This window comes from Populus alba, chromosome 19 (genome assembly GCF_005239225.2).
Source record: "Populus alba chromosome 19, ASM523922v2, whole genome shotgun sequence".
NCBI lineage: Eukaryota > Viridiplantae > Streptophyta > Magnoliopsida > Malpighiales > Salicaceae > Populus > Populus alba.
This window is the reverse complement of record NC_133302.1, coordinates 8,129,424-8,153,277: the sequence shown is the minus strand read 5'-3', so window position 1 is coordinate 8,153,277 and position 23,854 is coordinate 8,129,424. Positions and strand designations below refer to the sequence as shown.

At 35.2% G+C, this 23,854-nt stretch overlaps 4 protein-coding genes across 9 annotated transcripts; 2 read left to right on the top strand and 2 right to left on the bottom strand.

Annotated features, from left to right (window-relative positions):
- Positions 1–1,318: 1,318 nt before the first annotated feature.
- Positions 1,319–5,115, bottom strand: LOC118046737 (actin-7). 3 transcript variants are annotated; one of them, XM_035055744.2, is made up of 5 exons: positions 4,653–5,109; positions 3,385–3,458; positions 2,876–3,269; positions 2,149–2,762; positions 1,319–1,723 (listed from the first exon to the last, which is right to left on the bottom strand). In XM_035055744.2, the coding sequence occupies exons 2-5, from the start codon at positions 3,442–3,444 to the stop codon at positions 1,658–1,660; spliced, it is 1,134 nt and encodes a 377-aa protein (XP_034911635.1). In that variant the 5' UTR covers positions 3,445–3,458; positions 4,653–5,109; the 3' UTR covers positions 1,319–1,657. The 3 variants fall into 3 exon arrangements, with proteins under 3 accessions (XP_034911635.1, XP_034911634.1, XP_073262562.1); XM_035055743.2 differs by lacking the exon at positions 1,319–1,723 and having other exon boundaries at positions 1,754–2,762; positions 4,653–4,683; positions 4,762–5,115; XM_073406461.1 differs by lacking the exons at positions 1,319–1,723; positions 4,653–5,109 and having other exon boundaries at positions 1,754–2,762; positions 3,385–4,630.
- A 2,285-nt stretch (positions 5,116–7,400) lies between these two features.
- Positions 7,401–10,970, top strand: LOC118046736 (uncharacterized). The gene is made up of 9 exons (XM_035055742.2): positions 7,401–7,732; positions 7,825–7,891; positions 8,298–8,326; positions 8,432–8,640; positions 8,734–8,852; positions 9,231–9,326; positions 9,409–9,484; positions 9,852–10,005; positions 10,519–10,970. Exons 1-9 carry the CDS (start codon positions 7,535–7,537, stop codon positions 10,672–10,674), a joined length of 1,104 nt encoding a protein of 367 aa, XP_034911633.1. The 5' UTR covers positions 7,401–7,534; the 3' UTR covers positions 10,675–10,970.
- Positions 10,971–11,240: 270 nt separating this feature from the next.
- LOC118046769 (uncharacterized) lies at positions 11,241–14,167 on the top strand. Its single transcript, XM_073406571.1, has 4 exons — positions 11,241–11,245; positions 11,375–11,518; positions 12,196–12,424; positions 13,675–14,167. Exons 1-4 carry the CDS (start codon positions 11,241–11,243, stop codon positions 13,912–13,914), a joined length of 618 nt encoding a protein of 205 aa, XP_073262672.1. The 3' UTR covers positions 13,915–14,167.
- A 225-nt stretch (positions 14,168–14,392) lies between these two features.
- LOC118046735 (nuclear pore complex protein NUP98A) lies at positions 14,393–21,144 on the bottom strand. Of its 4 annotated transcripts, none has more exons than XM_035055734.2 (13): positions 20,991–21,144; positions 20,769–20,853; positions 20,159–20,443; positions 18,736–19,512; positions 18,365–18,583; positions 17,695–18,245; positions 17,289–17,349; positions 17,171–17,216; positions 16,681–16,819; positions 16,370–16,486; positions 16,072–16,246; positions 15,786–15,848; positions 14,393–15,303 (listed from the first exon to the last, which is right to left on the bottom strand). In XM_035055734.2, exons 2-13 carry the CDS (start codon positions 20,785–20,787, stop codon positions 14,594–14,596), a joined length of 3,162 nt encoding a protein of 1,053 aa, XP_034911625.1. In that variant the 5' UTR covers positions 20,788–20,853; positions 20,991–21,144; the 3' UTR covers positions 14,393–14,593. The 4 variants fall into 4 exon arrangements, with proteins under 4 accessions (XP_034911625.1, XP_034911628.1, XP_034911626.1 ...); XM_035055737.2 differs by having other exon boundaries at positions 17,325–17,349; XM_035055735.2 differs by having other exon boundaries at positions 18,736–19,509.
- Between the last annotated feature and the right edge of the window lie 2,710 nt (positions 21,145–23,854).

Here is a 23,854-nt window from a genome sequence, read left to right as displayed (position 1 = left end):
AGGATGGCAACTACAGACAAATTTGTTAACTTCAATTCTGTTTAGTTAATTAAAAAACTATATGATTTTGCATAGATTCATTGTTTGTGATAATGACAGTGGAATAATTAAGGTGCTGCATTGTGAAGGAATCTCTTTCCAGTGCTCAAAAGTAACCCTTCATCTCGATCTTTCTCCTTCAACAGGCAGGTTTTGCCAGAGATGATGCGCCAAAGGCCCTTTTCCCCAGCTTTGTCGCATTGGACATGAAACGGGGAATTTCCTATGCCCAAAGAGGTAACACAAACCATGCCAAAGAACATTACTAACTCATTTTCCTTTTTCCACCAGAGCAGATCACATACTCAAAGACATCATCATTGATCAGCAACAATCCATATCCACCAAAAATAACCCAAGAGAAAAGACAACCTAATCATTGTCTAATATCATCCAAGTTTCAATGCCAAGGAGAAACGATCAAGAACCAGTATAGAGAAATCTATGATCCAACTGAAAACAGTAAAGCAGGATATATCAAAAGTGTAGCATCTCAATTCTTGAATATAGCAAAGAATCATCATAAACAACTCAAAAGAACTAAGGGCTCACTCCTATACTTTCTTTGATCATTCGTGAACAGGGTGGTCCTGATTTTTTATTTTAATGCGTGGTCCTAGCTCATGAACAGGGTGTGTGTTTAGTTAGCCCACCTTACCTGCCTGGACTTGTATCAATCCTGTGCGACCCTCGTTACTGAGCAATGAAATATCCATTTGATGAATAATGGATTTTTGCAAAATCCCCTTCACCTCTGCAAGATCAGGCCTTGCCAGATTCACACAGACCGTTGCCCACTATCTTCCCCTCCCCTTCATTCCAGCTATTTCTTTAACAAAGCCGAAACCGGAGTTGGTCAGATATAGACAGGCCACCCCACTCAAACCAACCCGAGGGCCTCATACCGTGTGTTTGTGTCAAGTTGTTGTAACTTGTAAGAATCAAAGGTTCAATCAACTTTAGAAATCGGAGAAAACAACCTTACTAGCAAGAGAGTTTTCTGTACAACGACGATGACCAGAATTTGGTTCCTCCTCTATTACCACAATCTTCAAAGAATAAGAGGAGCATGCTGAATATTATTCATTGATGAAAAAGAGGAGCATGCTAACTGAGCGTAGCAGGCTTCTGGGCTTTCATTATTCATCAATGAAGGTTAAATTCTGTAATGAAAGACAGCCCCTGCAATATTATTTACTCGTATCGGGTGAGGCGGGCTAATCACAGATTCACATTGAGCCAGGGCGATGCTAATAAAATCTAAAAAATGAGGGCGGACTCTAAGAACATTCACGCATTTTATTTCATTTCTTTCCGTATACATAAGTAAACTTGACATGAAAAGACAGGGAAAACAAAGGAAAAGGGTGAAAGATTGTAGTGATCAAATACATTAATGCTCTTCATGAGGCGATAACTTGGAGAAGATAAAAGACAATCTATATATGATTACACATACCAACAAGTACGTGTTTCATATAGTAACTATGAGGGGAAGAACAAAATCAAAGATGATCACAATCAAGCCAAAACAAGCCACATTACACGGCCTCACAATCCAAAACCATATTGATAAAGGAGGGATGGGAAAAGGGGCAGGCAAAATGGATTTGCAAATCTAGAAGCACTTCCTGTGAACAATGGAGGGTCCTGATTCATCATACTCGGCCTTTGATATCCACATCTGCATGGAACAGAAACCAAGCAAATAAAAAATTAAAATCTAAAATCAATTGCCTGGATAAAAATGCTGAAAGCCAAATAAATATAGACAGAAAGGAAGTAGAAACTACAGATCAGTGTAAAATAATTAATCCAGTATATGTTATGACTTGGTTTTCTAATTTGGTTGTTTTATTTTGTACCAATTACCATTGCCAATTGTCTTGTGTGTGTTATTCTCGTGCATGCTTGTACGTGTTTCTCAACTAATGGAAGTTAACGTTTGTTCTGTTCTGTTCCATTACTTCACCCTTTAGCCTCTTTTTTGCAAGCATGTGATTCTGGTGACCTTAAACTCTTTCGAGCTTTTGGGTCAAGAATAACTTTACCATTTGCAACATCAAATACAACGATAAAAAGGAGAAGATGGAGATGTGCGATACATACCTGTTGGAAAGTGCTGAGGGAAGCCAATATAGACCCTCCGATCCAAACACTGTACTTTCTCTCAGGAGGAGCAACCACCTTGATTTTCATGCTACTAGGAGCAAGAGCTGTGATCTCCTTGCTCATTCGATCAGCTATTCCTGGAAACATGGTAGATCCACCACTGAGCACTATGTTACCATACAAGTCTTTCCTGATATCAACATCACACTTCATGATCGAATTATAAGTGGTTTCATGAATTCCAGGTGCTTCCATTCCAATGAGTGATGGCTGAAATAGGACCTCAGGGCAACGGAAACACTCTGCACCAATGGTAATAACCTGGCCATCAGGTAGCTCATAGCTCTTCTCAATTGAAGAGCTACTTTTAGCTGTTTCAAGCTCCTGCTCATAATCAAGAGCCACATATGCAAGCTTCTCTTTAATGTCTCTTACAATTTCCCGTTCAGCAGTTGTGGTGAATGTGTAACCTCTCTCTGTAAGGATCTTCATCAAGGCATCTGTTAAATCCCTTCCAGCAAGATCAAGCCTAAGGATTGCATGGGGAAGTGCATAGCCCTCATAGATGGGAACTGTGTGACTAACTCCATCACCAGAATCCAGCACAATACCTGAAAAGCACGCCACAAAAAGAAAGTTACAGGCAACTTTGAACAGCATTAATTTTTTCCTTGCAATTGAAAACAGAGAAGAGTTCTCACATATATATGTATCCCATACACACCTGTAGTACGTCCACTAGCATAGAGGGAGAGCACAGCCTGGATGGCAACATACATGGCAGGGACATTAAATGTTTCAAACATAATCTGTGTCATTTTTTCCCTGTTGGCCTTAGGGTTCAGAGGAGCTTCAGTAAGGAGAACAGGATGTTCTTCTGGAGCCACACGAAGCTCATTGTAGAAAGTGTGATGCCAAATCTTTTCCATATCATCCCAGTTGCTAACAATCCCATGTTCGATAGGGTACTTTAATGTGAGAATACCTCTTTTTGATTGGGCCTCATCCCCAACATAGGCATCTTTCTGCCCCATCCCAACCATGACACCTGTATGCCTAGGCCGACCAACAATACTGGGGAAGACTGCCCTTGGAGCATCATCTCCAGCGAAACCTGCCTGTTGAAGAAGAAAACAATTCAAAGTTATAAGGATGTTCATGTGAACTTTGAAAGGCTCTCACAACATTGCAGCCCAAAAGGAAAACAAAATATTAAAAGACAACCCCATTCACCTTAACCATTCCAGTGCCATTATCACAGACAAGAGGTTGAATTTCCTCACCTTCAGCCATGGTTTATAGTGATCCTGCAATTCAAGTAGTGTCATCTAGTCAAGGCGAAGAATCATAGCAAGGTACAATAATATTTGGAAAAATAAACATAAATTCATCCTTCAACAGAAAAGACTGGTCTTTGGAAAGACAAGATTATTGTACTTCAACAATAAGAAAATAACTGTTTACATCATGGAGAAAAAACTTAAATGAAGGGCTAAGTACTTTCATTGAAAACAAACTTGATTAAGACAACGGGTAAACCAGCAATACAACAATTTAATTCTCTATTCATGGCCATGCCAAAACAAAGGCCAATGATCCCTACACCACCCCCCAAAGGTTAATGCAAATCCACGATCAGCTTAATGAGCATAATAAAGATCACACCAGTCATTACAGTCACCGATTTTTCTCGAGCACAACACAAATCATGTGTGCAAACATTCACGTTCAGAAAATCTAACATCTAGAATCAAGGTAAACATTTGTCTTAGATCAATATGCAAAAACAGGAAATCCAAATTGAAGACCCCAATAAAATAAGCACAACAAATTGATATTTCCCAATAGAGTTTTTGTGCAATTTCTACAGCAGAGTTTTGAACATGAAGCGCTATAGCATTAAAAAAAATAAAATCTTAATTGAGATAAACCCATGAGTAATCTTGATTACTGTACTTTAACAATAAGAGCAGACTTGTCCACATCACCAAGAAACAAACTTTGAACAAAATGTTAAATACTTCAACTGAAAGCAACAAACAATGTGATTCCCTGATCATCGCAACACCAAAACAAAGGCCAATGGTCCTAAGACGCAGTTAAGAGTTTTAGTACAATTTGTACAGACCAAAGTGCATGTCTTGAACATAAAACAACTAAGCATACATCTAATGATCCTGATTCCAATAAATCCAGGATTAATCTTGATTTAAACAAGTTTCTTGACAAATTTAAGCACAAAATGCTCCGATCATTGACTGTGAAGACTACAAGGCACAGATAAAACAATGATACAACAAAATCAGCACACAAAACACCAAAACCTACGGGTACAAAAGATCTAAATGAAGAAAAATATGATCCAAGTAAAACCCAACAACAAAAAGGCACTAATACTAGCCAAGAAAGAATAAAAGCTAAAGCAAACCCAATTCTTGAATAAAGCAAAGGAACGCTATAAACAATTCAAGAAACAAACTTTCTTTAAACAAAAAACGTACCTTGAGATTCTGATAATATAGAAAACCAAAACTGGGAGCAAAGAAGAAAGAAACTCGAGTAAGAAAAAAAAAGAAAAAAGAAACCAAGTTTCTTCTGTTGTATACTCACAGCGTGTGCGTTCTCTAGAGAATGTGGCTACTGCTTTTATATTAGAAGTGAAAGAAATTAAGAAAAAGTTGTAGTTTTTGGACTGATGAGATGGGAGTGAAACGGAGAGGGGTCACTTTCCTTCCTTTTCTTTCTTCAATCCCAAGGGAAAAAGTGCAGAGAAATAATGCTAAAAGCAAAAGCAAAAAGAGAGAAGAGAGGGAACAGGTGGGCATTGTGCCACTGGACTGACAGTGAAGCAAGTGGAGGATTTGCTTGCTTGACGCCTTGCTTTACTTTGGAGAATATCTACTGATGCTTTCCATTTTCTTCTTCTTTTTTCAACTTCAAAACACAAGAGATAATTTTTTTCAAGTTGCAAAAGAAAATTGTACGACAACAGTCGGTATGCCTAAACCTGAGTTAGAAGGATAAATATGTAATTCTAGTAATCAAGTCTCAGCTATAATCAAAATTTTAATTAAAATAAAAAATATAAATAAATTTTGATTGAAGAGTAAAATTAAAAAAAAATAATTTAATAAAAATTTAAAAAATTAAAATCAATTAAATTGTAAAAATAATATATAATAAATTAGCATTAAATAATAAAATTAAAACTAATAAAATTTATATACAAAATTAATAAAATAAAAATTAAATTTAAAACACTACTATCAAATAAGATCAAATTGCTTCCAAGGATATTTTTAAGTATCGGTAGATATTGCATATGCTGTTTAAAATGCACGAGTGCAATATTTTTTAATTTAAATAATATTTAATCCATATAAAAAAATTTAAATTACCTTTTATAAAATCATTAATAACAAAAAAAATCATTATAAAAAGACCCTAAGGGCCTTTTATATGCATGTTCTAATTTTGTTTTTTGTATTTTAGAGATAAAATTATTATTTTATTGTGTTTTAAAAAATAAAAAAAATAAAAATATTTTTATTTGTATGTTTCAAAAATTTTAACTTGAAAAGTAATTAAGTTATTTTTATTGTATTTAAAAAAATAAAAAATATATATACACTTTTATCAATCCTTTACTCATTAATGAATCATATAAAAAGACTAAAATACCTCTAGATAATTAGGTTTTTTTTTATAATATATATATATATATATATATATATATATATATATATATATATATAGAGAGAGAGAGAGAGAGAGAGAGAGAGAGAGAGAGAGAGAGAGAGAGAGAGAGAGAGATACCATTATGCTATTTAGTAAACAATACAAATTATTCTATCTAAAATGTTTTTCAATACCCAATTAACTCTCGTTGATCTATGACTTTTGCCAGAATTTTTCCAAGGGTGACTGGCTGGTTCATGTGGCAATAAGAGGTATTTATATATAGAAAGAAAGAGCAAAGACACCATATATGCTATTTAGTTTGTTTTTGAGATGGTTTTTATGAGTGTGATTTGATTTTTTTTTTTTTTAAAAGTATGGTTAAATGAGGTTAGTTGGATTTAAATATGTGTTTGATAAAATTTATGGTAAAAAACATGTATAACATGTTGGTAGTTGTGTGATTGTGGTTGTTTTTCAAAGTGTTTTTTTACTTAAAAATGTATTAAAATAATATATTATTATTTTAAAAAATTATTTTTGATATCAACATATCAAAATGATTTAAAAATACCAAAATGTTTTTAATTTGAAGCAAATAAAAAATAAAATTTTTTTAATTTTTTTTAAAAAACATTTTTGAAATGCAAAAACAAACAAGTGTTTTATGAAACTCAGTTTAAAAAACATGTAAAAATTATTTCACAAAAATTACATTTTAAATTTAATTTTTTAGTGGTCTCACGATATAAAACATATTTTTTATAGTTATCAAGTATCTTATTATGTTTTTTACACCATAAATATAAAAGCATATACAAAACAAACAAACACACCCAAGAAGAATTATGAATTTAAGGTTTCAAATTCAAGGTTTGCTGCTTTTGGAGAGATGATATATCTATTTGTTAGTATTTATTCTTATTTAAGATAATTTTAAATCTCAACTCCAATATATACACGCTGAGATCCTTCCAGATATGTGTAGGTGTTGAAATATATCATATTTTTGTAAAAATATATTTTTAACTCTAAAGGATTAATCCAATAGTTAAAGAGGGCATGCTGTATTTTTTTTTTTATTAAAATTGTTCAGGAAAAAAATGCTAAATGTATATTTTAGAATGAAATGAAATAACAATATGGTACATGTATTTGAAATAAATACAATCATAAATATCTATATATATTTACTTCAAATTTACGAGATATAATCTATCTTCATAGATAAATCAAATAAAAAATATGAATGATTTAATTACAAATTTATGGTTTAATTATGTTTTTGAAAATTTTTATTTTTTTATTTTAATTAATTTTCTAATATTTTTAAATTGTTTTAATTTATTCATGTCAAAAATAAATTTTAAAAAATAATTATATTATTTTAATATATTTTTAAATATATTTTTTTTAAAAAAATTCCAAGACAGTCCCAATTTCTACATCTCAACTCAATATTTTATATACAAAAATATCTTAATCCAATTTTTTGTATATTTTTTTAAATACAAGTTGTTTTTTTGGTTGCTAACTTCTCTCTCCATTGGGCAGCTCATATGACACAACCTCTGTTTAGGCTGTTGAAAATTATACCATGGGCTAGGCCTCCTTTAATGAAATCAAGAACTCCATGAGTTCATGTCAGCAGTGGTCAGGCATATAGAAGCAAGCTTTGCGTTCATAGGTAAGAGGAAGAAGAAGAATGAGGGAAGTGAAGAAGGCTTTGAGTTTCATCTTGACAGTAGAATTTTGGAGGATGGGAATGTTTTGGACACTCTCTCTTGTCATGTCTTACTTCCAGTTGTTCTGGCAAAGGGTTTTTACTAAAAAGCCTAATGCTTATCCTCGTTGCCCGCCGCAAAGAATTGGGACTAAGAAACCCATTTGCGTGATTACTGGTGTAAGCTATGGATTTTAGTGGTTTTTTAGTACAAATCTGTATTATTTTGGGTTTTAATCATTTTTCTTGTTTGTGTGTTGCTGCTGCTACAGGCTACGTCTGGTATTGGTGCGGCGGCAGCTTATGATCTTTCAAAGGAGGGGTTTTATGTTGTTCTTGGTACTCTGCTGATTTTAGTTCATGTTCATTTTGTTTCATTTGTGTAGGATAACAATGTCATGAATTGTGAAGATGAATGAATTTTAGTGACTGTTAGGAGAAATAATTAGGGAAGGATTCGAGTTGCATAATTGTCATTTGTTAAGTAGCTAGCTTGCTGATATTGTCTAATCGAAAAAGTTGTGGTCTTTCTGTATGGATGGATTTGAATTGTGTGATTAATGAAGTAGAGTAGCTAGTGTCTTGTATTGATATGTTAGTATTCTAGATGCTGCAATAAATTGACATCTGGTTAATGGTCTCTCTTCTAATCATGCTAGAACCATTTTTTCACACCATCTTTGAACAACAAAGATTCTTCTATCTGTTCAAAAACTTGTTGCTGAAACTCATATTGTATATGCAGTTGGAAGGTCATCCCAAATGCTATCTAAGGTATGTAATCCATGCCGTTAGTGACTGGTCTATTATTTATGTCCATGCTCCACATTGATTTTTTCTTTAAGTTTTCTTGTACTTATTGCATTGCTTGTGTGACAGATGATAGAATGGATACACAAAAAGAATAAGGATGCCCATGTACAAGCTTTTGAGGTTGACCTATCATCTTTCCAGTCAATCTTGAAGTTTAAAGACTCACTTGAGAAGTGGCTATTAGATTCAGATATGCATGTTTCTGTCCAACTCTTGATAAACAATGCTGGGATACTGGCAGCTTCACATCGTCTCACAGAAGAAGGCTATGATCAGTAATAGAAATAAAACTGCTGTGTTTTCAGTTCCTGTTTCTTTCCTGGTTAGATTGAGAATTTCTTGGTGATAAGCTAACCTGTTTTTGCCAGGATGATGGGTACAAATTACATTGGTGCCTTCTCTTTGACCAAACTTCTCCTACCGCTTCTCAAAAACAGTCCTGTTGGCTCACGGATAGTAAATGTCACCTCCTTTACACATCGAAATCGTAAGGACTTTTATAGTCACTCTATACAAAGCATATTTTTGAGGATTAGATGATTGGTTTTTAGGCATTTCTTTCATAGATTATCAATGGTAGCTAGTTGTCTACATCAGCGATTATCTGTCATGTTTTCAATGAAGAATGAATTTTGTAATGACATTGCTTACTTTGTTACTTGCACACGGCCTCATTCTGTTTGGATGGGCCTTGTTCTTAAATTTCTTTTCATTTTGTTCCTTTTTTGAGAGATAAAATCCTTTTTTTAATTTTTTTATTAGCAGCATTTCCAGTGAGGAGTGCAAAGCAAAATATTTTGCATTGCAATGAAGTTTACACAGATGTTTGATAAAAAAATGTAATTACATTTGCTCTTTTCTTTAGTATTTAATGTACAGATTGACAAAGAAACTGTTGTTGGGAAGTGCCTCTCGAGATCAAAACAGTATCCATTTTCTCATATCTACGAGTTCTCCAAGTGTAAGCCATAACAATCACACTATACACAAATGGATTGTGTTTTATCTTGTTTCTAATAGTCCAATGTCATTTGTGGCGTTAGTATGTCTCCTGATGTTCTCATATGAGCTTCACCGGCAACTTCATTCGACAGATGAATCTTGCAAAGTCTCTGTCATGTATGTATTTTTTGCTTTGGCATGTTTGTTTCTTGGTTATTTAATTACTGCATTCGAACTTTAGAGTGGAAATTAGATATTAATTCTATTATTATCACTGTTTGAATGTACTCATGTATTCCTACTATCCTTTCTTCATCTGTTTGCTAGTGGCTATGTATCCACATATTTAATCCTATGCATACAAATCATTTGTTCTCATGCACAAGCATCTCATTTGTCTTAAGGAATGTCTAGTCTTCTGCTTTAATATTTAGATTCCCTTTTCTCTGAAATGAAAATATCATGTTCTTTGTCAAAATAAAGAATTATGTTCATGATTACTTCAAACTGAAATTATTTCTTTTGGTTCTGTTTAATATTGAAGTGCAGCCGATCCTGGAGTAGTGGAAACCAATATCATGCGAGAACTCCCTTCTTGTGTTTCCCGTATGGCATTTATAGCGCTTAACCTTCTGGGCCTTTTGCAGTCACCTGAAGAGGGGGCTAGCTCTGTTATTGATGCTGCTCTTGCTCCACCAGTAAGTTCTTGCGGTTGCTCTCACGTTTAATAATTTAATCAACCCTTTTTCTGTCCTTGTGGTGATTTTGAACCTCGGGTAAAATGCATGGTATTTCCTTGATGAAAATTAGAAATCATTGTCTGAGAAGGTTCGGTCTTTGGATTTTTGTGGTTTAAAGAAGCTGGTAGCATAGTGGTTGGTTACTCTGATGTAGAGTGAGGATTCTGCTACTTCTCTTCTTTTTCTTAAAAATGCTTATCATGAACAGAACATTTGTGAGGATTTTATGTGGTTTTTTAGTTGATTTTGCGACAAAAATATTTCTTACCTCCTTTTTAGTTGAGAACTATAAGAGTTTGGTAATGATTCCTCTTGCACATTTGCGATAGAAACACCATCTTGAAGGCATTTCAAACAGGAAATTCTGTTTCCTTGCCCTTTTCTCACTGTTCATTGTTATAGAGAGAGATCTAATTTTATCCGTCATCTATCATTTTTTTTTCAGCAAACTTGTCGTTTTGTTCATCTCAGGAAATATCTGGAGTGTACTTTTTTGGTGGAAAGGGCAGGACTCTGAACTCTTCCGCACTTTCACACAATATCAGACTTGCAGAGAAGCTTTGGAGATCTTCAAGCGACCTCTTTTTAGAGTCAAAACTCACTTCTACTAGAACATACACTTCATGAATTGTAAGTCAGCGGGACACGCTATCATGAACAAAAGGGCGCTTCTTGCCCTCTAGTGCTTTATTAAAAAAATAGAAGAGATTCAAAATACAAACAAGTCATAAACCGTCTTCAAAGGTCTTCAATCCTAAAACATTCCATTTCACATTCAAGGAATGAAACGATGTTTAGGATCGAATTGTAAATACCTTAAAGAACAAAGACCAAACATGCAAAAAACAAAACTTGGAAGGCCAATTTAAATTCTTTTGTGCCTTTTTGAGCAATACAAATAAAAAGAGGCTCTGTTTTTTTAATATTAATTTTGTTTCTTGTTATTTCAATTTTTATTTTAAGAATAACATAAAATTGAGTTTCATAAGCCATATCTATCAGGGATGCCAGTGCATGCAAATAGATATATAACATTAAATGCAAGGTTACATTGTTTCATAAAACATCACACAAGCGGAAAGCATATATGGATAAAAAAGAAGACTGAGCCTTTGCTTGGAAGCATATCCTATCATAACAATGGAACACAAACTAACCAATCACAACAAAATTGAAATGGAATAAGCAGAAACATGGGGTGAGTCCATCAGGGGCATAAAAAAGAGCTAAGAAGCAAAGAGATGAGAAGAAGAAGAAGAAGAAGAAGAAGGTGATCAGATGACTGAGGATGAATGCTTACCACTAAACTCATGAAAATGTTGAGAAGGTTATTCCAAAACCCTTATGAAGGATCGAAGGACATCCTTAGCATTACTCCATTATTCGAAGCGGAGGGGGAGGAGATGGTTGGACATTGTCAAGCAACGGTAGAGAGAGTGGAATCTTCCTCAGGTTCAGACAATGCTTTACGGTAATGTTTTGGGCTGTAATGGCTTGATTGACAGATACTGCTGCTTTATTCACCAACCATACCTCCCCTTCTGTTGCTATTATCTCCTCCATTTCCCACCAATTCCTGTCTCCAATCTCTTCCAGGTTTTGGAGGTTTGGCAGCAGCAAGCCAAGAGGGAAAAAGCTTCTTTGCACCTAGACAACGACAACAGTGAAGGGTTTTAAGATGTATTCAACATAAACATTATTTTCTTTTATACAGAGCCTGTTTGACAACACTGTAATTTGGAAAAATATATATTTTTAAAATTTTTAAATATATTTATGTTAAAAATAAATCTTAAAAATAAAAATATATATTATTTTACATATCTTAAAACAAAAAAAGTACTTCAAAAACATCTAGATCAAAACAGAGCATCACGGACAAATCGAGGAGAGAATATGCACTCAAAGGGATGGACTTGTCCGTTACATTTCACTAACATTTGCAAGGATAGGACAAATTGTATATTTATTCACGAGTTTAGGGACTGGAATGAAGATTATCCAAACTGTAAAACATAGCAATTCCTCCACGCGAGTCTCACGTGATCATAATTGCTAGTCTAGTGTAAAACCCTGCTACAAATACCTTAAGCACTGCCAAAAAAGAGGAGAAATCAAAATCATTCAGGCCAAGTTGGGGGTTCAATAAGATGTGGTTTCGTGGAGGTCTAGGTGGTGGTGGTGTGGTGGTAGTAATATTGGGTCAATAGTAAAAAATCAAATAGTGAGGCATTTCTCAAGAGCAAGAGCAGTGGATGTGAAGAGGATAAACCCTAAGGTTCCATTTTCTGAAGCTGCTTCTATTGCCCAGTCTCTTTATCAAGTCATCAAAGAACATGGTCCTCTCACTGTTTCCAATACCTGGAATCAAGCCAAGGTCACTTCTTTCTCTCTCTTTTAATGTATCAGTGTTAGGATTTGTTATAAATGTGCGTGTCTGTTCTTGTTTTGAATGATTCTTAGTGTTCTCTTGATTGGTTCGTTGATATTCTTGATGGGTTTTCGTGGTTGTGAAATGGTTCAAAAGATGCAAGCTTGGTTGGTAATGATTTCAGATTCTTGCAAAAACTGGGTGCTTTGTTGGATTTCAGGGAATGTGATTGTAATTATTGTGTTATAATTCAAGAGTATTGCTTTTGTGTTCTTCTTGGGTAGATATGGGTTAAGGAGGCTTGATGGGTTTGAGTTTTAGGTTTCTGCAATGAGTTTGATTACTTGAATGTCTTATAGGATGTTTTGGTTCTTATGCATATGCAATTGTAGAATTTATCTAGTGAGTTTATGTTTAATGGATTTGTGATCTATCTAGTTACAACAGATGTTTTTGTTCGTTCATGTGATGTTTCATAGAGCTGAGAACATCGGCTTGTTGACATAGAATTGAACATCCTTTTTGAAATATCATTGCCTATATTCTTCAATCACATTTCCAATTATGAATCGCGATGAACATTTCAGCATCAATTTTGGATTTTTAGTGAGAAAAAAACGTGGCAGTGAATGGCCTTTTCGCTCCTACTTTTATCTGAAACTGCACACTTCCTACTGCAATCACAATTGAAGAAGAGTACACATGTTCTCCAACTTATCTAGACAGAGATCTTAAATGTTACTGCTTTGACATACACCACCTGGCTTTTCAATGTCTTATCCGTGCCGTGGTTGCAAATTTAGGTTTAACCAAATGATGAACTTATCTGGCTGCTGATGACATTATGTTCTTTTTGCACAAAAATAAATAAATAATTATCAACCAAAGTGTGCTCTCTGGATGTTGATGCCATGATATGTTTTCACTTTGCCTGCGAATTTAGTTGACCTAACCAACCTTATAATATGGATTGTGGGTAGTCGCATTGCTTCACCTGTTTTATTGAACTAAAATATTCAGATAAGCTTCCTGGCGATTGCTGCAAACAAAAGCAAGCATCTTTTTGTTCTTGTTCAACTTGGAAAAGATTCTATGTATGCATTGAAATTTACCCGTACCCAAATCTATTAGTGTGTTTTTGTAATAGCACATCGCTAGTTACATTCAGGAAAAGTCACTAAAGGGTTAATTCGATCGTAATTACATATTTTTGTTCCATTTGTGGGCTTCACATTTCACTTGCTGTTGTATAACAGGAAGCAAATATTAGTGGATTAAATAGCAAAACACACATGAAGATAATGCTTAAATGGATGAGGGGGAGGAAGATGCTGAAGCTGTTCTGCAACCCTAACAGCAAGAAGTTTCTGCACTGCAGTTTACCAGAAGAACCACGAACTGAACAATCAGATAGCGCACCGGAACTGAATCTGCAGACCAAGCGGAAGCCTTCCAAGAAGAAGTCTTCAGTAAAGAGGAAAAAACAACACAAGTAGCACCAGCAGGGACCATTGCTAAATTGAGGAATGCATATTGGAACTCGCGACGCCCCATCTCTTTTTGTGATTTGATGCTCCATTTGGATGGATGGTTCTTAATGCCTTGCATCTGTTGTGATTGTTCTTCATCGTTTTGTTTGACGTGTCAGACCTTCACCCCTTGTCGGAAGAATTTTTATATTTCCATGTTTCTTGATTTTCTAGAACAGTTGTAATAAAGTTGAAAGATTTAGCAACTTGCTCCTGATTATGCTTTTGTGTGCATTACTCAGCAAGTTAGGAGGCCTCAGAGCCTGTGCTCGCTAGAGGACTGACTGTTCTTTCAATATTGGCATCTCTGATGGCACAGTTGTAATATTTTTTTTTTATTCTTCATTTATTTGGTTATACGGATAAGTTGATAACAATGTGAATAATACAATGTAATATTTAAAAGTAATGCACAAAGAATAAAAACTAGCATAGGAATTTCAAATACAATAAAAGAAATCAATTTCACTAAAAAAAATAAAATCAACTACTTGAAGAAAAAAGAAAGAAAGAAATGCCAGTGATACACAGCCACATTAATCACACTAAATATATCACAATTTAGGTCAATACTATACAAGCACAGCCCTCTTCCGTGACAAAAAAAGAAAAGAAAAGAAAAGAAAAGACAAGAAAAACCCTTGCATCACTCCTTCAGAACCAAGCAGTCATCAACTTTATTACAGGTAGCTTGCACATCCCAATCCTCCTCTTCTTCATCCTCCAGCATGTACTTGCTGAAATGGTTGACCTTGAACTTCCACTCTCCTTTAACAGGGTCATAAGAAACAAATTCGGCGCCTTGGTCCTCAGCTTTTCTTTTGAGCATCTCCTTGTATCTCTCGATTTTTGGTCCTTCTGTGAACTGGCGTCCAGTCTTTTTGTCGACGCATTTTATGTTGAGAAGTGTTACCTCGGCAGGCTTGTTTAGACCCTGTCCAACAGGCGGTTTCTTGCTATCATCCATGTACACGATAACTTCACGGTTATTAAACTGAACAAGGGACTCAAGATCAAGCCTTCGAACATCTGTTTCAACCAGGAACTTGATGCTGCCATAGCCATGCCTTCCAACGACAAAATCCTTAACATGTTGGCAGAATCCCGGTTTAGCCCTCTCCTTGGCTGCCAGTTCCTGGATACGAGGCTCGGTGAAATAGTCAGAACGTCGGAGTTTTGGCATTAGCGCCTCAATATCAGCTCCATGCTCATACACAATTGCAGCCTCACCAGCTCTGTGACCGCTAAGTGTCATGTAGGACTCCTCTCTCTGAGTCGCATGATCCTCGTGGACTCCATTAGGTTTCTGGTTGACTTTAACTTGCTCCTTGATCACACCATTCTCAGCTGAATTTTCTGCACAATAAGAAGGCATGAGCACAAGCAAATAAAAATAAATCCATAGAGGGATTACAGAACCCATTGCCCAAAGCAACTTTCTTCCTTAACGGTTAAATTAAAGAAATTGATTAAAAACAGAAACAAACACACCCTACAACCTCATTAACAAATTCCAGCATTCTATTTGTCTGAGAGGTTAATAATGCACAAGATGTCTGCTATGAGGTAAAATTATACATGCAATAAATGGAGAAAAGCTACGTTTCCACGGAAAAGTGTGCCTATTGGGGAAAATGACATTAGAAGCTGATTACTTCAACTTTCAGTAGACTTCCTCAGATGGAAGTTCTCAAATTGGTTGTCACATGAAGTTCAAGTAGATGTTTGAATATACCGAGCTACCTCCCAAAAGATCTTATTAAGCAGTCAAGATGCAACCCTTCAACATATACCAGCACAAATGAAGGGTGCACATTATAAAAGAAACAATATCTTACTATTTTTATCACCAGCAGTGGAACCATTTGAGGTACAAGCATCTTCTGATACTGAAAATTTTCCTGGATAAAAGAAGGTACTAGGCTAAACTTGGATTGTAACAATACAAAAAAATAATAATTCATTTTTAAAGTAACGATAATGCAATATGATAACTAGTAATGGAAAGAAAATAAAGTCTCATGCACTGGAATAACCGAGTCAATCACAGTAGCCCAACCAATGCCACCACACACACATATACAGCATGAGAATGATGGTAGCATTATTCACTTGGAAATTTACCGTTCTCATATACAGGTGCTGATGCATTCAATGGAGACGCTTTCTCTGCACTTTCCCTTGAAGGCCACTGGTCCATAGGACGAATGACTAGAGCTCTTGGGTTTTCCCTCGGAATGAAAAGAGCATCTGCCTTTGGTGTACTGGGTGTTTCTTCTTCATCACTGAAAAATGGAACCTGAATGCAATAGTTGGGCAAAGAAATAAGTCAATATGCAACCTCCCCGTCCCTGTAAATCCAGTTATAGGTAAGGCAATCAAAATAGCCATTTTAAAAAACAAATTTAGTAAATCTCATCACCTTTGGTCCATCATGTTTAGGATAATATTTCCTCATGGGCAACCTGATCCTCCTCTGTGACAAGTGCCTAGAAGTCAATAAAGATGATATTCTAATGGGAGAGGGTTTCTCAACAACCTGACAGAAAACAAAGAACCAGAATCACTGTTATTTCTCCAATTAAATTTTGTAGACACAAGAATGAATGGGAATAACACAGAAGCATAATAAAGAAGTGGCAAATCTTATTTACATTAAGAAAACAAAAAAGTAAAAAATCAACGACACCCTAGAGTATACAAATTCAGGACAGTTTATAGTTACAGACTTACAGGCATAGTAGAGATTCCATATTGAACTGAAGGTGTAGTTCCAGCTCGACCAAAGGACACTTGAGGCATTGCAGGAAGTGTTCCAAATGGATTTGTAATAGGCACTGGTTGTACAGCAACAGCATTTTGTGTGGTAAACCTGTTAAACAGAAAAGCATTCTTGAGTGTATCATGAAAAAGATGGGTAACAGAACACTGCATACTGAGTGCATATGTTAAGAACAAACAAGAAGCCTGTCTAGATGAAGCAACATAAGCAATACAGAGCAGGAAGGAGCAAATGTCTATCATGAAAAAGATGGGTAACAGAACACTGCATCCTGAGTGCATATGTTAAGAACAAACAAGAAGCCTGTCTACATGAAGCAACATAAGCAATACAGAGAAGAAAGGAGCAAATGTCTCCTATCCATTTGGTATACATGATATGGACACCCATGAAAACATGGATACAGAAGCACTAACTATAGGCAGTGAAGCAAAGACATACGGTTGTCCAAAATTACTTGATAAACCAGCAAAGCCACTGTTACCAGCTGCAAAATAGCAGACAACTAATGTCAGCACCATAAACTAAATGCTTAAGAATTAAATAATGAAAAAAATACCTGCTTGTGTCTGACTGAAGTTCAAGGCAAAAATACCTGCATTCTGAGCTGGTTGAGATGGCTACAGATAAAATGATTGTTAGAGATAAAAATTTACCAAATGTGCTGATACTGGAACTTAAATCACACACAAATACACACATGCTGCAAAAAAATCATAACAACCAACATAAATTGCAAAAATGAATTTCCGATTTGGATGTCTTGTTTTTTAATTTTTTTATTCCACTTTCACTGATGTACACAAGCAGAAAGACCTTGAAATAAATATGAGGGACAGAACTGAAAATTTAAGTTGCTTGGGAAGGAATGAAATCTGATTATCCTCAATACCATTATTTCTGCTAATAAAATGAAGAAATTAAATATGATGATAAAGTAATCAGTAATTTAATTTGTTACTCACAGTCATTTGATTAAACCCCCCAAGGTTTGGAGTTATCTGAGATTGAGTGCTTGAGAAAAGGCCGCCAGTAGCAGGGCTACTGAACAAGGAACTGGTGGTACTTGGTCCAAATGGATTGGACTGTGGAAATGCAGTTGTCTGCCCCATTGAAGGTGTGGTAGATGGGAATGAGAGAGATGATTGAGTGTTATTAAACATATTGGAACCAAATGGTGAAGCATTTCCTTGGCCTGTAGTAGAACTAAACAAGGATGGTGTTGTACTAAAATTAGGCATGCTTGTTGATCCAAAAAGAGATGGAGATGATCCAACTGAGAATGCAGGTGTTGATGGCTGAAAGAGGTTGGATGACGTTGAAGGGCCAAAAGGGGAGGCGGTGGTGAATGAAGGTGATGTTTGAGTTTTTGGAGCAAACAGGTTTGTGGCTGTTGAAGAAAACATATTTGTAGATGTTTGACCAAGTCCAGTTGAAGGAGCAAAAGGATTCGCTTGTGGGGTAGACATGCTATATCCAGCCCCACCAGGAGATTGACCAGGAGGAAGCGGTCCACCTGTAATTCAATATTACTGCATTAGTTATCGGAGAACATATGCATGCGTGTGTGTCATTGTTATTAGCAATGAGAATAAAAATGTCCAGAAATTTTCAATGTGATCACAAACGAATTACCTTTGTCTCCCAATTGATAGTCCTCCCACCTTAGCTCTTCATGGCTTTTATCTTTGTAGGCAGGCATGGCTGATATTGACACTAATTTTCCAGCCTGTGCACCACCTTCTGCCTCAGCAGTTTCTGCATAAGGTGCTGCTCTAGTTCCAGGACGGTGCCCCCCAAACCCTGGCTGGGCAAAGCCAGTGTTTCCAAATGCTGATGTTGTAGGCTGAGCTCCTGCATACCATATCATAAAAAAATAAGTTATGCAATGAATAAATCAAAAAGTATAAGCCACTCAAGTTCCTTTTACTCTAGATAAAAAAAATCTCATTATTAAGATAGACCTTGCTGCAAATTGCAAAACAATAGACTTAAATATGGCTCACCAAAGGGAGAAGGTTGGGCAGGAAAAGTAGATGTAGTACTTCCAAATGGGCTGCTCCCAAAAGTAGAAGTTGATTGGCCAAAACCCGGACTTGATGAAAACGTAAAGGATGGGGAAGATGTACCCCCAAAGGCAGAAGTGGTTGGAGTGCCAAAGCCAGAACCAGTCAAACTCCCAAAAGCAGGTGTAGTAGCTGAAGATCCAAAAACTGAAGTGGAAGTTCCAAAAGCTCCACCAGCTCCAAACAGTGGCTGACTGGCAAATGAAGCTCCTGTGCTACCAAAACCTGGAGTTGCTGTTGAGCCAAAGGCTGGAGTGGTGCTTGGGGCCCCAAAGGCTGGAGTGGTGCTTGTGGAACCAAAGGCTGGCGTGGTGCTTGTGGAACCAAAGGCTGGCGCGGTGCTTGTACCAAAGGCTGGAGCACTAGCAGCACCAAATGCAGACTGAGATGGCGCACCAAAAGGTGTTGAACCAAATAAACTATTGTTTCCAAAGCCTGGCTGTGGCTGCTGATTTGTGTTTCCAAACGGACTTGTTTGAGTGGTAGACCCAAAGCCTGGCTGTGGCTGTTGATTTGTGTTTCCAAATGGACTTGTTTGAGTGGTAGACCCAAAGCCTCCTGGCTGTGGCTGTTGATTTGTGTTTCCAAATGGACTTGTTTGAGTGGTAGACCCAAAGCCTCCTGGCTGTGGCTGTTGATTTGTGTTTCCAAATGGACTTGTTTGAGTGGTAGACCCAAAGCCTCCAAAGGGCTTCTGACCAAAAACAGAAGAACCTGCTAAAAGAATAAATAGTTTGAATGAGAAAGCATTGTCCATTCATAAAACCAGAAAATAACAGAATCAGATAAAGTATACTAATACGAACTTAAAGCGTGTGCGCGAGCAACTGTGTGTGTATACATGCATGTGTTTGTCTAGATATACGGATGCTAGGAGGGAAGACAAATGAAGATAGACACTGAAAAGGCAAGAAAACCAGGTTACAAAGAATAAACAAGCAAGTATAGGTCTGCTAGAGACAATGAAAAAGTAGCCAAAACAAACATGCACATGCAAAAGATGAAATAGCAAAGATATCATATCATAATCAAATCTCATCATCTACCAGTTTCAATGAAGAAAACAAGATGAAACAATGAGCATAAAGACTAGGGAAAAACTACAAGTGTTCAGAGCTTAGAAGGATAAGCAATATACTGTGCAACTATATCACTCCTAGCACACTTGCTTTTCTGAGAAATGAAAAAACTTGATCTACTATAAGGCTTCCAAGACAATTTTTTACCACAACTTAGATCAACAATCCATATATATTTCCGATACAAAAACATCATCTCACTTCTATAGAGCAAAATCATAACCCACGAATAGATAAAGAGTGAAAAAGGACAACCAGTTATTGGAATAAAAATAAACACTTACCACCAAATGCTGATGATGACGAACCACCAAATGCAGGGGTAGTAGATGCTCCAAAAGCAGGCGTTGAGCTACCAAAAGCATTTGTCGCTGAGAATGAAGAAGTTTGGGGTGCACCAAACATACCAGTAGAAGTGCCCCCAAATATGGAACTCCCTGTTTGTGCACCAAAAGGAGTTGTTGGACTACCAAAGGGTTTCAGAGCAAAAGGACTGTTACTTACATTACTAGCCTGACCGAAAACCGGCTGTGTCGTCCCAAACGGACTATTAGAAGACTGCCCAAAAGCTGTCACGAAACACAACTTTTAACTCATTAGCATTACACATACAAAAAATCACACTATCAAACAACCACTGATCACATTACCCACAGCCACCACAAAACAGAACATAGTACGCCAATAATCATCTATCCAACAAAATCCACAACGCAAAAAAAATCGAGAAAAAATGCAATGGTGTTACTGTATTTACAATCAACTTCATGTTCATTTACACTCCATATCAATTCCGTGATTCATTCATTATTTTTCACCTTCTTCCTCTAATAAAAAAAACTACTCGAAAATTGATATCTTAAAAATAAAAATAAAAAATCAAAGATAACTTACGATTGCTAGAACCAAACATCCTTCCTTTTACTGATCAATCCTCTGCTCCAAACATCGTTCCTTTTATCAATCAATCCTCCACCTCCTGCACTTACACAAAATCAAAAGTAATTATCACTAATTACGAATAATAAACGATTGCAACAGAAATTCAAAATTAAGAATCGAAAAAAAATTAAAAAACTAAATTTAGATTAGTTAGGGTTTAATGATTAGAGTTACCTTGAAGTGGTGATGGAAATTAGAGGATTAATTTGTATCTGAAAGAGAGAAACGTTTGAGTGTCTAAGAAATAGAGAGTTGTTTGGCTTTCCTTTTTTTTTTCCCCTTCTTTTTTCTAAACTGAGAAATAAAATTTAGAAAAGAATATTGAGGGGTGAAAGGACTTTTATAGGAGTTAAGAGGAAGAAGCGAGTAGCGTTGTTTTCAAGTCAGTACGAGGGTGTTGTTTGTAATTTTGATGGAGAGTAGCGTGAAACCTGGGAGCCAAACGTGACCCAGGCGGTTTGAGATTTGTTTTTTGTTTTTCGTTTTTTTTCCTTAATGTAGAATTTCATTTCCCAAAAAAAAAAGGAAACGGTGATTGGGAGTTCTTAGTCGAGAGATGAGAAGCTAATTGCTTTATTTTTTATTTTTTAGTGAGAAGTTATCTAACTCAAAGAGAAACTATTCCACCTATAATTTAGAGTTTCATTCTATTATTGACAACAGTGTAAAAAGAATTTATCCTAATCATAGATCATAAAGCTTTAAAATATATAAATAGACAGCATAAGTTAAGTCATCGATATATGAAGTGGGTGTCGTTTTTATAAGAGTTTACCTTTTTACTAAGGCATCAGTCTGACAGTTTAAACAAAGTGGCTAATGCTTATAATAAATGGGTTGCTTTACTTAGTATTATACGTACTTAGGTGACAGAGTTTGATGCTTCCAATAAGTTGTATTAGGGTGATTCATCATTTGGACAAATTCATATTGAGTTGATATATGAAGGTAAACGAAATAACTTTGTATTTATGAATGATTATATATTTTATGGTTATCAAAATTTTTTTTTTGTCCCAGATTGGTCCTAATGTTTGTAAATTATTATTTGCCTAAGATGTTAGGTCATATATCTATTTTTTGTGAGAAGATATGCTTGTCAGTGGCTCATCAAATGATTGGCTCTATACTCCATTACCGGTTCTTTATGCTTTGTGGTCATATATCTATCGGGTTCATCCTGTACCTAACAAGCCATGTATTCTATTTTTATTGTCGTTGACAAATTCTCAAAGATGGCCCATGAATTGTTGGAAAAAAAACATGGATGCATCTCGGAAAACCCACATCTATTTCAATGATGTGGTCCATTTAAATGGCATTCCTCTGTTCATCATTTTGAATAGAGATGTAAAGCTTATGAGTAACTTCTAGAAGATTTTATAGGTTAAGATGAGAACTCAATTAAATTTTAGTAGTGCATATCACCATTAGACAAACAAGTAGACGAAGGTAGTTATTAGCAACTTGCTATAAAGTTTAGTGGGAGACAAGCCAAAATAATAAGATGATCTTATCGCAAGTAAATTATAATAAGTCTCAGAACCGGACTAGCGAACTAAATCCATTTAAGATCGTATATGGATAAAATTGTTCTAGAGTGGTAGAATTGATGTCTATGCCTTGTATTAGATGATCGAGTATCCTAGCTAATGGTATGACAAATTACTTGCATAGTGTTCATAAGCAAGCCAAAAAGACAATAATTGATAGCAATGCAAAATATAAATCCCTAGTTGATACAAATCGTATGAGGCTGGTGTTTGAACTTGGTGATCTTGTATAAGCAGTGCTTACCTGTGAAAAATTTCTAGTAGACAAGTACAACAAGCTAAAGGAACGAAAGATAGGCTCTTGTAAGACGTTGTAGAAGATAAATGATAATACACATATATTTTACCTTTCTAGTCATCTGAAGACTTATGATGTCTTTAACGTCTAGCGCTTAATACCTTATCTGGAGGCAAAGCAGAACTCAAGGACGAGTTCTCTCTAATATAAGGAGAATGATGTAGCCAAACTAATAGAAATAAAATATTCTAATCATTCGAGTGAGGATCTGACATTAGCAGATAGAGATATGACCTAATATGATTATATGGATAGGCTAACATATACTTTTATGAACAAGTAGGACATATCTAAGCCCAATAAGATATTTGGTCGTGCTAGACTAGGTTAGTAGATTATATTTTAATTTCCTTAATGTTTTCAAACTTTAGATTGTTTTCTAATAAAGTTCAGTTTTCCAGACCTATTTAATTGTCTTGTAAATCACATAAAGAGGCAATCACCATGTACTTAAATTTCAAAGAATAAGTTTGCAAACTTATGATTCATATTTGAAGTCCTTTTTGCTAATTAAATTCTTGTATTTTATGTGTTATTGATGTAATATTTAGCTTTTGCTGCATTATATAGTCACTATTATTAACTTTGGCCTAACTCAACTGATCGACTTGGGACTTAACTCATGTTAAGTTTCATAAAAAAAATATAAGATAATTGACTTGATTAAAAACCTGAGTTGACTTGCAACCTAGTTAAAATTCATTAATCTTTTTAATTTTTTTTTTCAAATGACATCATATTGATTTTTGTAAAAAAAATTGATTAACCTACTCAACTGGTGACTTTGATCTTGCACTAGATTGACCCCAAATTCAGTTTAATAACCATGCTTATAATTAAGCTATATCTACCTTTTGTCTTTAGTGGTTAACATATTTCAATCTTGTACCAGACTTAGGTTTTAGTGGTGTTTATAATTCTTTACCGATGGTGACATGTAATTGTATTTCTAAAAATATACATATTTTTTTTTTTGCTTTAGTATGTTTGGTGTGGTAAGTTTGTAGTAACAATTGTTATTTAAAGTGTTTTTTTTATATTTATAAATGCATCGAAATAATTAATTTTTTTTAACATATATATATATATATATATATATATATATATATATATATATATATATAAACAAACGGGCGAGTAAAAAGAATGAAAACCAAGATAACTTAACTTCCTTTTATAAAAAGTTT

What these genes read in the sequence shown, in the direction of transcription:
- LOC118046737 (XM_035055743.2), bottom strand. Translation starts at nt 3,444, where the DNA reads ATGGCTGAAGGTGAGGAAATTCAACCTCTTGTCTGTGATAATGGCACT. An exon ending in ATGGCACTGGAATGGTTAAG is followed by an intron (nt 3,270 to 3,384) that starts GTGAATGGGGTT and finishes CTTCTTCAACAG; the next exon opens with GCAGGTTTCGCTGGAGATGA. An exon ending in TGCTAGTGGACGTACTACAG is followed by an intron (nt 2,763 to 2,875) that starts GTGTGTATGGGA and finishes CGTGCTTTTCAG; the next exon opens with GTATTGTGCTGGATTCTGGT.
- LOC118046736 (XM_035055742.2), top strand. Translation starts at nt 7,535, where the DNA reads ATGAGGGAAGTGAAGAAGGCTTTGAGTTTCATCTTGACAGTAGAATTT. An exon ending in CTCCTTTACACATCGAAATC is followed by an intron (nt 8,853 to 9,230) that starts GTAAGGACTTTT and finishes TCTTTTCTTTAG; the next exon opens with TATTTAATGTACAGATTGAC. An exon ending in TATCTACGAGTTCTCCAAGT is followed by an intron (nt 9,327 to 9,408) that starts GTAAGCCATAAC and finishes TTGTGGCGTTAG; the next exon opens with TATGTCTCCTGATGTTCTCA.
- LOC118046769 (XM_073406571.1), top strand. An exon ending in GGTTCAGACAATGCTTTACG is followed by an intron (nt 11,519 to 12,195) that starts GTAATGTTTTGG and finishes GGGGGTTCAATA; the next exon opens with AGATGTGGTTTCGTGGAGGT. An exon ending in ATACCTGGAATCAAGCCAAG is followed by an intron (nt 12,425 to 13,674) that starts GTCACTTCTTTC and finishes GTTGTATAACAG; the next exon opens with GAAGCAAATATTAGTGGATT.
- LOC118046735 (XM_035055734.2), bottom strand. An exon ending in TCAAGTAATTTTGGACAACC is followed by an intron (nt 16,820 to 17,170) that starts GTATGTCTTTGC and finishes TCTGTTTAACAG; the next exon opens with GTTTACCACACAAAATGCTG. An exon ending in CACTGCTGGTGATAAAAATA is followed by an intron (nt 15,304 to 15,785) that starts GTAAGATATTGT and finishes CTTATTGTGCAG; the next exon opens with AAAATTCAGCTGAGAATGGT.